This window comes from Bufo bufo, chromosome 2, assembly GCF_905171765.1.
Source record: "Bufo bufo chromosome 2, aBufBuf1.1, whole genome shotgun sequence".
Taxonomy (NCBI): Eukaryota; Metazoa; Chordata; class Amphibia; order Anura; family Bufonidae; genus Bufo; species Bufo bufo.
The window spans coordinates 550119974-550136812 of NC_053390.1; the positions used below are offsets into that span (position 1 = coordinate 550119974).

Genomic DNA, 16839 nt, shown 5'->3' on the forward strand with positions numbered 1-16839 from the left:
AACTGTCACTGCTGCCACCCTCCCCACTCTGTCATGGCACCACTATTGTCACTGTTACTGCCACTGCTGCTGCCGCCACCCTCCACACTCTGTGATGGGGTCACTGCTGTCACTGTTACTGCCACTGCTGCTGCTGCCACCCTCCCCACTCTGTCATGGGGCTACTATTGTCACTATTAGTGCCACTGCTGCTGCTTCACCCTTCTCAGTTAGTCATGGGGCCACTATTGTCACTGTTACTGCCACTGCTGCTGCCACCCTCACCACTCTGTCATGGGGCCACTATTGTCACTGTTGCTGCCATTACTGCTGCTTGCACCCTCCCCGATCTGTCATGTGGCCACTACTTGAATATTGGTGCACTGCACAGTTATGTACATGGCAATAAATTGTAGTTCAGCAGTCTCATTCACTCTCCCTGCAGTTTAACTTCCTAGCCTTCACACTGAGATTGGGCCACCAAGTGGGAAGAATATTATTAGTCAGATTGGGCTGGATATACCAAATTAATTCGCAAAAAAATCTAATTTCTTGACGAACTTCGGCAAAACTGCCGAATCAAATTTTTCAAAGCTTCACTCATCTCTAACCATCACTGCTGGATGTCTTCTCTTAATATGTTCATCGTAATTGTTCTACCTATTGATTTTTCCGTTAATAATTGATACGTAATATAGAAAACATGGTGACATACAGAACACGGAAACCTATGCCAAACTTTTATTTTTCAAAATATAATAAGTCACAATATATTTATATTTTCAGTTCATATTTCGCTGAATTATCACTTATTCTCCATGGATCCAAAAGATTAAAAAAAAAAAAAAAAGCATTATTACATCTAATTTTAATTTATGGGACATCTTTTTCCTGCTCTGAAATAGAATTAAATTGAACCATATTTATTCCAAGATTTCTTCCTTTGATTGCATTTAGATGGAAACACAACTTTTGAATACAGAGAATTTTTTTTTTTTATTATTATTATTATTATTATTATTATTATTACATATTTTATAGAATGTACTTGAAGCAGCAAATGTAAATTTAAATGTTTATATGACACATCATTAGGTTTCAAGGAGGTGAAGGCAAAGTCACTCTGAGCTTTAAGTTATCAATAGATAAGTACCAGATGTCATGTGAGTGATGTGCTTGCTAATAGTTACGGCACAGAATGGTTCACCACAGAAATATCAATTGGTTCATTTTCAATATGTGATTCACCAAGATGTCTTCACAATATGGAAAGAATTTGCAGAATGTTTTTATTCACTGTATGTCAATGAAAATATTATAATAATCCTGTTATTTTATAAGAAAAAAAAAATCAATATACTGAAGTTTTCTATCAATGTTACACATGTAAAAATGCATATACATTTTCATATGAAATCATGGCTTTCTAGCCTCTGAAACAGACTTCCAGTGATAGGCACCAGTAATAGTCAAGAGAAAGAAAAGGGAGATACCTGAGTTGGGCAATTAGACTAGACTGATCCAATGGCTAGTTATTAATATAAAAACATTAATATAAACAGAGTAGTGTTGGTGTATGATGAAAGCTTAGGATCTTTCCGAAGTGCTAAAACTCAATTCAATAATTAAAAAGAACATATTAACACATCATAAAACTCATCATGAAATGTGTTCATTTCCATTGGTTTGTCTATTGATAATGCTGATAGTATTGTTGGGCGTAGATTTGATACAGGTGGTTTCTGTAGTGATAATCATCCTCATACCTTCCGTGAGTTTCTCCTTTGACTCCTCTAGGGTCCACTTCATTCCCATGATAATAATATCCATGTTCATCATAATACCCGTTGCTTTCTGGTTCATATACAGGCGCAGTGCTTGCATTGCTACCTTCCTCAGTACCTACGTTATCATAGTCATTACGGTTAGGGAGCTCATTGGGAATGCTAGCTGTTTCTTCAAGTTGCTGAGTTGCAGATTCAATGGTAGCGACTTGTGTAGGTTGTACTTCAGTACTGCTTTCCTGGGCCGTGCTCGACTGCTCTCCGTTATCAGTAGTCGTCTCATTCTGGCTTGCAGTACTATCTTCTACCTATTAACAAGGAAGAAAACAATAAAAATTAAAATCCCACTGCACAATCTGCTCTATCATGTTGGAGAGCCATCATTTAGGGCGGGTTTCTGCCTCCGTTCGACATATACATTACAAAACAAAGGAGACAAAAACGCAGCACACCACATTGTGGTATCCTGCACAGTCTGGTAAAAAAAGAAAGTATACTTTTTTTACAATGGTGAACGGATGCTACTGTAGTGAAGTGCCAAAGTCTAATTTTAGCAACTAATTGCACTATGGTTCCAATTATTTTAATTATCTCTAACTACTATTTATGCCTAAATACAGATTCCATTACTAAAGAAATCTAGCTTGCATGGTTTTGCTCTTTAATCACTTAAAGGGGTTCTCTGGTTTGATAATGACATGTTTTTCATGTCCCCAGAGTACCGTACACACTGCATATTTCTGTCCCATATGCAGTACCTGTTTATCCTGTTAACACTTTCCTTTCCCTGTTTTCAGTATCACTGCATCCTGGCAGGATGTTTACATGTGAAACTTCCTGTTTTATTGGCTTTTATTTGCTAACTAAACCCAGAATGCTTTGCTCTGTAATGTTTTTCAGGTCTTGCTCCACCTAGCGAACATATAGGGGGGAGTAGCTACTGCACAGAGAACAGTGTGGCTGGCGGAGCAAGACCTGAGAAATATTACAGTGCAAAGCATGCTAGGATGGGTTACCAAAGCCAACAGGAAGCTGATAGAACAGGAAGTTCCACATGTATACATCCTGCCAGGATGCAGTGCTGCTAGGAACAGGGGAATGCATATGCATTGTGCCATGCCTCTGTTATTCCTCTTAGGAACTTATAAATATATTGGCAACTGGGTGTTACCACACCCCTTTTCCCGTTTTTTTCTTTCACAATCTGGGTGTATTAGATGGCAGATAGTTTGCCAGATCTTCGCTAACGAGCGTTTGTAGGAATGCTCATTAGGGATGATCTGGCAGTGTAATACTGCCGCCGATTATCCGGCAAATGAGCATCATTCATCGGGAAATCGTAGTCTTTTAGCATTGTTTAATGGCGATAGATTGTGGCGTCTAATCACACTCTGCTTCCGGCAAACAATGTTTCAGTAAGGGGACGAGTGATGGCATTAGCGATCGCTCATCCCCATACTGTGGAGGCGATCGCTGAATGTAATTGCAGCTGAGGAGCAGGCGATTGCTGGGAAGGAACGCTTTCCTCCTCAACAATCGCCTGCATAATCTAATACAGGCTTAACAGTGTCAAAGAATACACCTCCCACTAGTAACATCCTGTTGTCAATTTATCTATAAATATATTATGGGGAATAACAGGGGAACAGCACAATGTGTATATCAACAAAAAGATGCTCCACAACTGTTATATTATGGGGAATGCAAAAATTTTCTATAATAGACATGTCAGGGGAGCAGACAAGTCCTCTTTCATACACTAATATGAAGGATGAACTGACAGGGAACTGTGTATAGAGCAAAGACTGTAGAGCATGATAGTCTTGTCAAAGCTGACTTTACATATATGTGATATAAGTAATTACTCTACCTCCATATTGTTTTGCATTCGTTGTCATTGATCTTAGGGTACATTCACACAACCGTGAAAAAAGATGGCCTTTAAAAACTGAAAAACAGTCCTTTTTCAGCTGTTTTCTAACAAATGCCTTTCTAAAAAAAAGGCCATTGAAAACGGCCCTATTGCATTGTAATAGGGGCTGTCTATTATTAAAAAAAAGGTAAAAAATAGGACATTTCCAGTTTTTGATAAACATTATTTACGATCCATAAAAAAAAAAAGTCATGTGAATAGATCTATTGGGGGACATTTATCAAAACTGGTGCTAAGGAAAACTGACTTAGTTGCCCATAGCAAGCAATCAGATTCCACCTTTCATTTTTCAAAGCTCCTTTGTAAAATTAAAGGTTTAATCTGATTGGTTGCTAGGGGCAAATAAGCCAGTTTTCCTTTGTACCCATTTTGATAAAGATCCCCCATAGACTTGCAACGGTTCTGAAAACTGCCGTGTGAATGTACCCTTAACGAGTCTATAAAATTGATATAAACAGTTAGTATACAAATGTGCATAAATATAAGAAAATGTAGTCATGCACGCTTTCACTGTGAGGCAGTATTAAATGCTGTGCATAGGTAAAATGTAGCAGTTGCTTGTTGCAGCAAATCAGACTCTTTCTTATATCTTTTAAAATCTTATTGGAAAATGAAACCAGCAACTTGATTGGTTATTACGGACACTTGTCCCACTTGCTTGTACAGGTTGTCTCATCTCGCCGTTATTAATATGAGATCAGACTAAGCCCGACCACTAGGGATGAGCGAATCGACTTCAGATTAAGCATCCAAAGTCGATTCACATAAAACTTCATTCTAATACTGTACAGAGCAGGAGTTCCGTACAGTATTAGAATGTATTGGCTCCGATGAGCCGAAGTTATTACTTTGTGAAGTCTCGCGAGACTTCTCATAATAACTTCAGAAATTGATTTGTACTGTAAAAAGTGGTACCTTGGAACCGAACCGGAGTTCGGGAAATGTTTTTTTACAGTACAATAACTTCAGCTCATCGGAGCCAATACATTCTAATACTGTACGGAAATCCTGCTCTGTACAGTATTAGAATGAAGTTTTATGCGAATAGACTTTGGATGTTTCATCCGAAGTCGATTCGCTAATCCCTACCGACCACCATGTGGCCGGGAAACAGAGAAGCGGTCTGATGCTCCGCTGTTTCAGTGGCTCCCATTGCAGTGCATGAGAGTTACAGGAGCAGCATAGCACATCCATCTCTGCTGTTTCCGTAATGTGGCTCCCATGTACTACAAGTGCTGCAATCACCTGGTGGCCGGGGGTTAGTCTCATCTCGCCTTAGGAACAGCTAAGATGAGACAACCCCTTTAATAAGCTGTTACTACCTCTGGAGCAGAAGTTCCTTCGTTCTCCTCTTCGGCACCTTCAGACTCTTCCTCTTCCTCTGCTCCTGTTTCTTCTGACGCAGTATTGTTTCCATTTTTGCTAGCATCCACTGATTCCTCCTGCTATAATCAAATATGTCAAAATACTGATATAAAACCAGAAAAATACTACTGTAATTAAAAGGGATTTCTGAGATCGGAAAACCCCTTTAGCAAAACTGGTAAACTGTGATACAACATGATATATATGTGCAGAAGAAATATCATGGCATATTCTTCCATTTCCACTTATAGGATAGCTGCCTTACATCTGGTGGCATTAGAGGCAGAGCTTGTTAAGAACTCATTTGTATCCCTTTATTACCAGAGTTCCAGAGGAGCATGTATGGCCTGTAAATCTCCTCACCCCGATTAATGCTCTCTCTCCCCCAAGGAGAGATAGTACCCCCCAAATCCTGACTTAGGCCTCTTACCCAGTTAAGCCAGTACTCTCTGCTCTGCACTCATGAGGGACAATCACACCGAAACAGCTGTCTGCAGATGGGGTGCTGGCTTATTTAATATCAGAGTCATGTCTCAAGGCCTATTTAAAAGGTTGAACATTGACTCATAGGATAGCTGCCCTACATCTGGTGGCATTAGGCCTCATGCACACGACCGCATGTATTTTGCGGTCCACAAAAAACGGATCCGCAAAAAATACGGATGACGTCTGTGTGCATTCCGTATTTGCAGAACGGAACAGTTGGCCCCTGTTAGAACAGTACTATCCTTGTCCGTAATGCGGACCCATTGAAATGAATGGTTCCGTATACGGCCTGCAAAAAAAACGGAACGGACACAGAAAGAATATACGTGCGTGTGTATGAGGCCTTAGAGGAAGAGCTTGTCAGGAGCTTATTTGCATCCGTTTCTTCCCAGAATTCCAGAGCAGCATGTATAGCCTATAAGTCTCCTCATGCCGATTAAGGCGCTCTCTCCCCAAGGAGAGATAGTACCCCCCAATTTCAGTTTCCACCTGTTCCTATTTTGCCTTTTTTACCATGTCCTTTTACTTCTGCATTTACAATTATATTTGCACTACTATTTATTAAGCGTTTAATATTACACCAGATATAAGTATTTCATATTAGCTTAGCAGAGTCATCTGGAATCTATACAGCCAGGACAGTGTATCTCTGTGCCTTTTGTTGTGTTTGAGGTTACCCTCTATGGTGGTTTAGAAGCAAGAATACATTGCTGGGAAAAGATTCTTAAATGAGTCATAAAACCACAAGATTTAAAAACAGGATAGAAGATTGCACACTACATTGTTTTGTATGCTGGAAGATTGCACACGTACATTTTGTATACTGGGCATACAAATTTTGTAAATTAAAAAAAAGTTTTATCATGGGAGTAAATTACTTGATACATTTAAAACATGTATCACCTTGAATTGCATCAATGGTCCAGATTATCTTGTGCAATTATTGTTAAGGTTATTCGATGTTGTTTGCAAATGCATTGTACATATAAAAACAGATACAAAAATCATTAGTAGCCCAAGGGGAAATGCAGAATTTTAAAGGGGGACATTCCAGCTGATCATGTGCAATACATACTGGCAACACTGCTGAGGCCAGTGACTGGCTACTGCGGTCACATGCCAGGAATATCATATGTACAGCATTGTAATAGCTATAAAGTAGCCAGAAATACATGGCCATACAGCATACAGGATAATAGTATGAAACGACTTTTAGGTCTAACTAAATGAATTATTGTTTGTATCCCTGTTGATCTAGGCAGTGATGGGGTTACAGAGCTTGTGCCTACTGATCTAAGAGAGTGAAAGTATTAATGTCAATATTCCTGATGGTCTAGCGTACTAAAGAGGTTAATGCCCGAATCCCTGGTTGTCGATTGCAGGGAAGGAGTTCATTTTAGTACACCTAGTATTCTAGGACAGTGAAAGTGTTTATTCTTGTATTCCTGGTGGCCTATGGCAGGGAAGTGGTTAATGACACTATACCATGTGGTCTAGTACAGTGATCAAATTCATTTCAGTATCCCTAGTGTTTTTGGGCAGTGAATGTAAGGATTCCTGCCTGTTTTTTTTAGGGGAGTCAAATGTTTAATTTCAAGATGCCAAGTAGAGGTCATTATGGGTGTTAAATAGGTTTTCTATGATTACAACAATGGTGGTCTATAATCACTATATATCACTGATCACATGTTATAGGAGCAATGTTTTGTGGACGGATGAGACTAATTAGAACTTTTTGGTTTAAATGCAAAGTTTTATGTTTAGAGAAACGAAAACACTGCATTTCTGCATAAAAAACTCATCTCATCTGTGAAACATGGTGGTGATAATATCTTAGTTTAGGCCTGTTTTGCCGTATGTGGCCCAGGATGGCTTGCCATCATTGATGGAACAATGAATTCTGAATTATGTCAGCAAATTGTAAAGGAAAATGTGAGGACATCAGTCTGTGAGTTTAATCCCAAAAGAACGTGCTTCATGCAGCAAGAAAACAACCCTAAGCACACAAGTCGTTTTACCACACAATAGCTAAAGAAGAATAACGTTAAAGTTTTGGAGTGGCCAAGTCAAAGTCCTGACCTTAATCCAATTCAAATGTTGTGAAAGAACCTGAAATGAGCCGTTCATGGGAGGAAACCCGTCAACATAATAGAGATGAAGCTGTTTTGTATGGAGGAATGAGCTAAAGTTCCTCCAAGCCAATGTGCAAGACTAATCAACAATTACCAGAAATGTTTAGTTGCAGTTACTGCTGTACAAGGGTCACACCTGAGACTGAAAGCAAAGGTACACATACTTTTACCACTCACAGACATGTGACATTGGATCATTTTCCTGAATAAATAAATATCTAAAGTTTTTTACTCGCATTTGATTTGGTTATCTTTATTTGCTTTTAGTGTTAGTGAAAATTAGTTTTAGCTCAAATTTATACAGAAATATAGAAAATTCTGAAGGGTTCATAAACTTTCAAGCACCACTGTATATCTGAAAATGAACATAATGAATGGCAAGTAAATTCCACTAATGACTAAAAAAATTAAAATTATTTTAAAAAGTGTAAATGTGTAGGATTTCACTATTTTTTACTTTCATGAGAACATGAATTAAAAACTACGGTATATATAAAGGTTATAAAAAATAACTGTGGTAACCTGGCCTAAAAGTATAGCTGTTAAACCAGCCCTTATTAACATTCTATAAAATCGTCTCATTAGTGTTCAGTAGTCTATGGGAAAGAGAATATTATAAGTGGCTATGACAACATACTATATAAACCAATAATTTTATTCTAGAAGCATAAAACTTAATCGGTCAAAAAATTTGCTGCACTCAGATAGTATGATGAAATTAAAGTGTTCATTTATTGTATACAAGGTTTTGATCCTTCCAGACATATAGTATGAATAATGACTTGAAATATCTCCAATTTAAGACTCCGAATGTTTCGGTCCAACAGGACCTTCTTCAGCGGTATTATCTGTGGTGTGGAAATTGGGCACTGGGTCACACCACAGATAATACCGCTGAAGAAGGTCCTGTTGGACCGAAACATCCTGTGTCTTAGATTGTGGATATTTCAAGCTATTATACATATGTCTGGATCAGAACGTTGGATGTCATGTGTACAATAAATTGACACTTTAATTGCATCGAATTGCAGCGAATTTTTCAACTCTGACACTGACTACAAAATCTTTCTATCACGACCGGCGTGCCGATCACATACGTGACGAAAAGGGAGGGAAAAGGAAGGCCCTGTCCAAGGTGGTGACCCCTAGCTCACCTTGAGGCTGGCACCTGACTGCCCTGACGTCCCTAGACGGGTTTCTCACCCGTACACCGATCACATGCCTAAACCCTGGTTTTCCCTAAGATGAGCCCTATGTAGTGAACAGGGCGGTGGGATCACTAGTCCGCACCACTAACACTAAAGGAAAACACTAGGGAGAGGACAGACAATACTGACAAAAATAGTCCCAGTTGGGGGACAACAAACAACCAACAGGGATCCGGAGGGTAATGCCCTGGTACGACAACCAGGGATAACAGCAACTCAGCTCCAGTGGGTCAGTATAGAAGTCCAGGCAGGAAGCTCTATATCTGGCAACCAGAGAAGTGGGAGATGGGAATATAAGGAGGTTGGGAGTGCTGGACAAGAAACAGCTGAGGAGACAAGCTACGGATCCCTGAGTGAGACAAAAAGGACTGCAAGGCAAACACAGGAAGCTACCATTAAGTAACAGCGCTATCTTTAGACATAGAGTGCGCAGCCACCCTCTGCGACTTCCTGACCCCGGGTATAACGGAGTCAGACGTGGCTCTTGACACCCTCGTGACACCTTCAATAGCACCAACCATTTAATGAGTAGTGCAGACTCCCCTTTGCTTAAATAATACAGCTTCATCATGAAATCATGTCTTTACATGTTTATTTGAATATTAGATGCATCCTAAAATGAAAAACTGTAGGTTATGGAATTTTCTTACCTCATCAGAGCTATCCTCATTTTCCTCTGAAGAATCACTTGCCTAAAATATAAAGCACATTTTGTAATATTGTTTTTTTTGTATTAAAAATGCATCATTTTTGCAAAAATGTGACACCTAGGGCTTTTTATTAAAGAAATTAATATCGATTTGTAGTTTTATTTTGGTAAAACTTCAAAAATAATAATATTAAAAAGTCATCTTTAAATATTCAAACTGACACCAAAATGAGAGTTTGAACTGAGTTCTCTATTTTGTGGCAATGGTTTTGGTTGGTGCGGGTATTTTTATCATTTCTATTTTATTATTTTTGAAATTATTTTTTAAATGTACTGTATTTATCACACATAATATGCCCATCAATAGTTCATTAAAGGGCCTCTGTCAGCAGATTTGTAACTATAAAACTGGCTGACCTGTTACATGTGCACTTGGCATCTGAAGGCATCTGTGCTGGTCCAATGTTCATATGGGGCCGCATTGCTGTTTTATTATATGCAAAACCCTTTAGGAGCAACAGGGGACGTGGTTGTTACTCCTAGGCTCAGCTCTCTCTGCTACTGTCGCGTCCTCTGCAGTCAGGGTCAGGAGTGATGACTTTTACACTGCCAGGCTCTGTCAATCAAAGTGCAGAGGAGTGGCAGTTGCAGAGTGAGCTGAGCCTCTAGGAGTAATTTCAACGGCCCTGTTGCTCCTAAAGGCTCATTTGCATATATTGAAACATAATTTGAACATGGGACCAACACCGATGCCTTCAGCTGCCAAGTGCACATGTAACAGGTCAGCCAGAATCATAGGTACAAATCTGCTGACAGATGTCCTTCAAAGACCTCTGGGGGACACTGACACTTTGATTTGTGATTTCCTCTTTTTCCACTGTAACTAGGGCATCTAATGGAGTCCAAGTTACAGGGGAAAACAGCCCCCTCTGGGGAGATTTGTACATAGAGCTGATCAGGGTCTGCAAAGACCATGCAGCTATCCAATGCCCTCAACTTACTACACTTGGTTGTTATGATATTAACCCCTTCAGGACCAGGCCAATTTTCATTATTGTTTTTGGCGCATTCTGACACGCATAACTTTTTTATATTTCCTTCTACAGAGCAGTGTGAGGGCTTGTTCTATGTAGGACAAGCAGTAGTTTTTTATTGCTACCATTTTGGGTACATATGAATTTTTGATAACTTTTAGTAAAACATTTTTTCTGTTAAAGGGCTTCTGTCACCCCCCAAACACCAATCTTCAGTTTTGGACTTAATATATTTGCTAATGTAAGCAGATTCCATATATACCCCTCTTACCTCGGGCTGTGCAGTAATTTCAGTAAAAAACGTACTTTTGTGATATGTAAATTCCTCTGTCTGAAAAAACGCCCCCTCCTCCACTTGATTGACAGGGCCAGCGAGCGCTCTCATCCTCTAGCTGGCCCTGCCTGCAGCTCAAATCTTGCGCCTGCGCCGTACCAGTCCTCATTCGGCGCAGACGCTCTGAGAGAAGGACGCTCGCTTGGCCGCTCCTTCCTCAGTGCGCCTGCGCCGATGACGTCAGCCCTACACCCGGTAGAGAAGACGCCGGCATCGCTGGTAAGGAGGCGGAGAGTCCGGTGACGTCGCTGGATGCTTTATTTAGGTAAGTGTTTGCCTAATAATCAAGCAGCCACTACAACCACCAACGAAATGGGGTGCCAATATTTAAAAAAAAATTATATTTAGACACACTATACCACCAACGCTTATAAAAAAACATAGACCCAGAATTAATATATATATATATATATATATATATATACACACTCACCTAAAGAATTATTAGGAACACCTGTTCTATTTCTCATTAATGCAAATATCTAGTCAACCAATCACATGGCAGTTGCTTCAATGCATTTAGGGGTGTGCTCCTGGTCAAGACAATCTCCTGAACTCCAAACTGAATGTCAGAATGGGAAAGAAAGGTGATTTAAGGAATTTTGAGCATGGCATGGTTGTTGGTGCCAGACGGGCCGGTCTGAGTATTTCACAATCTGCTCAGTTACTGGGATTTTTCACGCACAACCATTTCTAGGGTTTACAAAGAATAGTGTGAAAAGGGAAAAACATCCAGTATGTGGCAGTCCTGTGGGCAAAAATGCCTTGTGGATGCTAGAGGTCAGAGGAGAATGGGCCGACTGATTCAAGCTGATAGAAGAGCAACGTTGACTGAAATAACCACTCGTTACAACCGAGGTATGCAGCAAAGCATTTGTGAAGCCACAACACGCACAACCTTGAGGCGGATGGGCTACAACAGCAGAAGACCCCACCGGGTACCACTCATCTCCCCTACAAATAGGAAAAAGAGGCTACAATTTGCACGAGCTCACCAAAATTGGACTGTTGAAGACTGGAAAAATGTTGCCTGGTCTGATGAGTCTCGATTTCTGTTGAGACATTCAAATGGTAGAGTCCGAATTTGGCGTAAACAGAATGAGAACATGTATCCATCCTCTGATGGCTACTTCCAGCAGGATAATGCACCATGTCACAAAGCTGGAATCATTTCAAATTGGTTTCTTGAACATGACAATGAGTTCACTGTACTAAAATGGCCCCCACAGTCACCAGATCTCAACCCAATAGAGCATCTTTGGGATGTGGTGGAACGGGAGCTTCGTGCCCTCGATGTGCATCCCTCAAATCTCCATCAACTGCAAGATGCTATCCTATCAATATGGGCCAACATTTCTAAAGAATGCTATCAGCACCTTCTTGAATCAATGCCACGTAGAATTAAGGCAGTTCTGAAGGCAAAAGTGGGTCCAAAACCGTATTAGTATGGTGTTCCTAATAATTCTTTAGGTGAGTGTATATATATATATATATATATTTATTCTGGGTCTATATTTTTTATAAGCGTTGGTGGTATAGTGTGTCTAAATATATATATATTTTTAATATTGGCACCCCATTTCGTTGGTGGTTGCATGATTATTAGGCAAATACTTACCTAAATCAAGCATCCAGCGACGTCACCGGACTCTCCGCCTCCTTATCAGCGATGCCGGCGTCTTCTCTTCCTGGTGTACGGCTGACGTCATCGACGCAGGCGCACTGAGGAAGGAGCGGCCAAGTGAGCGTCCTTCTCTCAGAGCGCCTGCGCCGAATGAGGACTTGTATGGCGCAGGCGGGAGATTTGAGCTGCAGGCAGGGCCAGCTGGAGGATGAGAGCGCTCGCTGGCCCTGTCAATCAAGTGGAGGAAGGGGCGTTTTTTCAGACAGAGGATGCGGCCGCTACCAGCAAGTCCGCCCAACTTGCTGGTAGTGAAGAAATTTACATATCACAAAAGTACGTTTTTTATTGAAATTACTGCACAGACCGAGGTAAGAGGGGTATATATGGAATCTGCTTACATTAGCAAATATATTAAGTCAAAAACGGAAAATTGGTGTTTGGGGGGGTGACAGAACCCCTTTAAGGCGCTCACCATAAACATTTTTATATTTTAACCGTTCGACCATTTTTGGACATGGCGATACTCGTTATCTTTATTGTTTACTGTTTTATATGTAAAATTGGGAAAGAGGTGATTGGAATTGTTTTTATATTATGACTCTATATTTATGTTGCAAGAAAAAGTATGTAAGAAAAAGTATGTGAACCCTTTGGAATGATATGGATTTCTGCACAAGATGGTCATAAAATGTGATCTGATCTTCATCTAAGTCACAACAATAGACAATCACAGTCTGCCTAAACTAATAACACACAAAGAATTAAATGTTACCATGTTTTTATTGAACACACCATGTAAACATTCACAGTGCAGGTGGAAAAAGTATGTGAACCCTTGGATTTAATCACTGGTGGAACCTCCTTTGGCAGCAATAACTTCAACCAAACGTTTCCTGTAGTTGCAGATCAGACGTGCACAACAGTCAGGAGTAATTCTTGACCATTCCTCTTTACAGAACTGTTTCAGTTCAGCAATATTCTTGGGATGTCTGGTGTGAATCACTTTCTTGAGGTCATGCCACAGCATCTCAATCGGGTTGAGGTCAGGACTCTGACTGGGTCACTCCAGAAGGCATATTTTCTTATGTTTAGGCCATTCTGTTGTTGATTTACTTCTATGCTTTGCTTCGTTCTCCTGTTGCAACACCCATCTTCTGTTGAGTTTCAGTTAGTGGACAGATGGCCTCAAGTTCTCCTGCAAAATGTCTTGATAAACTTGGGAATTAATTTTTCCTTCGATGATAGCAATCTGTCCAGGTCCTGATGCAGCAAAGCAGCCCCAAACCATGATGCCCCCACCACCATACTTCACAGTTGGGATGAGGTTTTGATGTTGGTGTGCTGTGCCTCTTTTTCCCCACACATAGTGTTGTGTGTTTCTTCCAAACAACTCAACTTTGGTTTTATCTGTCCACAGAATATTTTGCCAGTACTGCTGTGGAACATCCAGGTGCTCTTGTGCAAACTGTAAATGTGCAGCAATGTTTTTTTTGGACAGCAGTGGCTTCCTCTGTGGTATCCTCCCATGAAATCCATTCTTGTTTAGTGTTTTGCGTATTGTAGATTCGCTAACAGGGATGTTGGCAGATGCCAGAGACTTTTGTAAGTCTTTAGATGACACTCTAGGATTCTTCTTCACCTCATTTAGCAGTCTGCTCATTACAGGGTGGCCACTCCTAGGGAGAGTAGCAGCAGTGCTGAACTTTCTCCATTTATAGATAATTTGTCTTACCGTGGACTGATGAACGGCAAGGCTTTTGGAGATACTTTTATAACCCTTTCCAGATTTATGCAAGTCAACAATTCTTAATCGTAGGTCTTCTGAGAGCTCTTTTGTGCAAAGCATAATTCACATCAAGCAATGCTTCTTGTGAAAAGCAAACCCAGAACTGGTGTGTGTGTGTTTTATAGGGCAGGGCAGCTGTAAACAACACCTCCAATCTCATCTCATTGATTGGACTCCAGTTGACTGACACCTCACTCCAATTAGCTCTTGGAGATGTCATTAGTCTAAGGGTTCACATATTTTTTCCACCTGCACTGTGAATGTTTACATGGTGTGTTCAATAAAAACATGGTAACATTTAATTCTTTGTGTGTTATCAGTTTAAGCAGACTGTGATTGTCTATTGTTGTGACTTAGATGAAGATCAGATAACACTTTATGACCAATTTGTGCAGAAATCCATATCATTCCAAAGGGTTCACATACTTTTTCTTGCAACTGTATAGTGTTTTATCATTTTAAAAACTTTTCCTTTTTTTAGTCATCTCAGGTATTTCAATATGTAATTTTCTGATAGCTTGTACTATAGACTGCAATAGAATACTATTATAGTCTATGGAATTTTGACAGGCTTCCTATTAAAGCGAACCTGTCGCATTAAGCATGATGTCTGAGCTGAATGCAGCATGTTATAGAGCCGAGACTGTCCCATCACATGACTAGGTCATGTGCTTGTGGGCGTGTTGGCGGGACGCCGGCTGGGAGGAGAGCTGGGCATGGCCTGACTGGGGCTCTGTGCGCCGATACACACACACAGGTGGGGATAAGCATAATTATTTTTTAACATCCAATTGGTGGAAGAAGCATTTAAATATGTGATTCACAGTGATGGCGTTACCCCCAGACGTCGGGGTAGCGCCTTCCTGGTTGGTACAGCACGCTGTCACTATTAGGTGAGTCTCTATTTTTTGGCCCTACTGGCATTGGATATAGGTGATTTTTTATACCTGGTCATCACTGTGAATTCATTCCAGTTTATGCACTTTAGCACATGCATGTGGTTCCTAATCCCTCAGCCATGCAGCCATTGTTATTGAGACTCATCTTGTATATCCCCTATATGTACAACTTACTAAATATTTAAACATTTGGTAATGATATTACATTTGGATACGCCTGTTATTCTTTTGACATGTGTGCAGCGCCACGATGGCGCTTTTTCTGTCCCTCGCCTTTACTTTTTAATGGCTTACTATATATATTATATATATTTTAATCATGTCACAATAAAAATTATATTTTTATAACGGTACTGGGAGCTCCGTTTTCTGTTTATTCCCTTGTTATACTTGGGAGCTGGTACCGAGTCATTTGTATAGGTGACCCATGGTTTTGTTGGGTGGACACTTTTCTCCACCCCTACCATTAGGCCATCCTTTGGTCTCTTTTTTTCTAATCATGTTATAGAGCAGGAGGAGCAGAGCAGATTGATGTATAGTTTTATGGGAAAAGATTTTATACTTGTATTTCATATTTTCAAATTCCTGCTCATTCTGGGCTTTGAAGACAAGGAGGAGGTCCTATCAGTGATTGACAGGCTTCCCTCTATGACTGTGAATACAGAGATAGCTGTCAGTCACTGACTGAAGACAAGGAGACGGTCCTATCAGTGATTGACATCCTTCCCTCTATGACTGTGTATACAGAAATAGCTGTCAGTCACTGACTGAAGACAAGGAGACGGTCCTATCAGTGATTGACAGCCTTCCCTCTATAACTGTGTATACAGAGATGGCTGTCAGTCACTGACTGAAGACAAGGAGACGGTCCTATCAGTGATGACAGCCTTCCCTCTATGGCTGTGTATACAGAGAGAGCTGTCAATCACTGGACCTCCTCCTTGACTTGAAAGCCCAGAATGAGCAGGAATTTAAATGTATAAATTATAAAAATTATGCTGGATCTTTCTCAGCTCCTCTTGCTCTAAAATATCCTGCCTGCAGCTCAAACACCATGTTCAATGTGACGAGTTCCCTTTAAACCCTGCTGCAGGCAATGCTTAACAGGCAGTTTGTTGTGGCAGGTCTGGAAGCCATTACAAGACCCCAGGCTGCCATAGTAACCAAATAGAACCCTGCAATTTTGTTGTGAGGGCTGAGATTGAAGGACAGAGGGAGCCTCCTCTCTCTATCCAACCCCTCAGACTAGTGACCATGACTTCTGAGGCGTTAAATGACCAGTATGGCGTTATCTCTGATCCAGGTCATTGCTGCTGGGTGTCAGCTGTATTATGAAACCAGGAGGGATCATCCCTCCTGCACCTTGGACACACAAGGCACTTCCTAATGTATCGTTATTGACCATATTACCTCCTTTGCTGGCTAGACTCATTTTTCCATCACATTATACACTGCTCGTTTCCATGGTGATGAGATGACCACCCTGCAATCCAGCTTCGGTGGCCATGCTTGCCGACTATAGGAAAAAGCAGTGGCCTATGTATGCTCCTACGGTCCTGGCGACCTGAGAAGCTGGCGTTTTTTTCTATAGTGTGCAAGCACGACCACCACTGCTGGATTTCAGGG

The 16839-nt window shown here is 40.6% G+C and overlaps 1 protein-coding gene across 1 annotated transcript in view; it reads right to left on the reverse strand.

Moving 5' to 3' along the window:
* Window positions 1–1397: 1397 nt before the first annotated feature.
* Window positions 1398–16839, reverse strand: part of LOC120989782 (integrin binding sialoprotein) — a 35404-nt gene continuing 19962 nt past the window's right edge. Inside the window, exons 5-7 of the mRNA XM_040418101.1 lie at window positions 9538–9579; window positions 5019–5141; window positions 1398–2071 (exon numbers count right to left, since the gene is read on the reverse strand). Coding sequence (XP_040274035.1) covers window positions 1670–2071; window positions 5019–5141; window positions 9538–9579 — 567 coding nt within the window. The 3' untranslated portion in view covers window positions 1398–1669. The remainder of the gene's footprint in view (window positions 2072–5018; window positions 5142–9537; window positions 9580–16839) is intronic.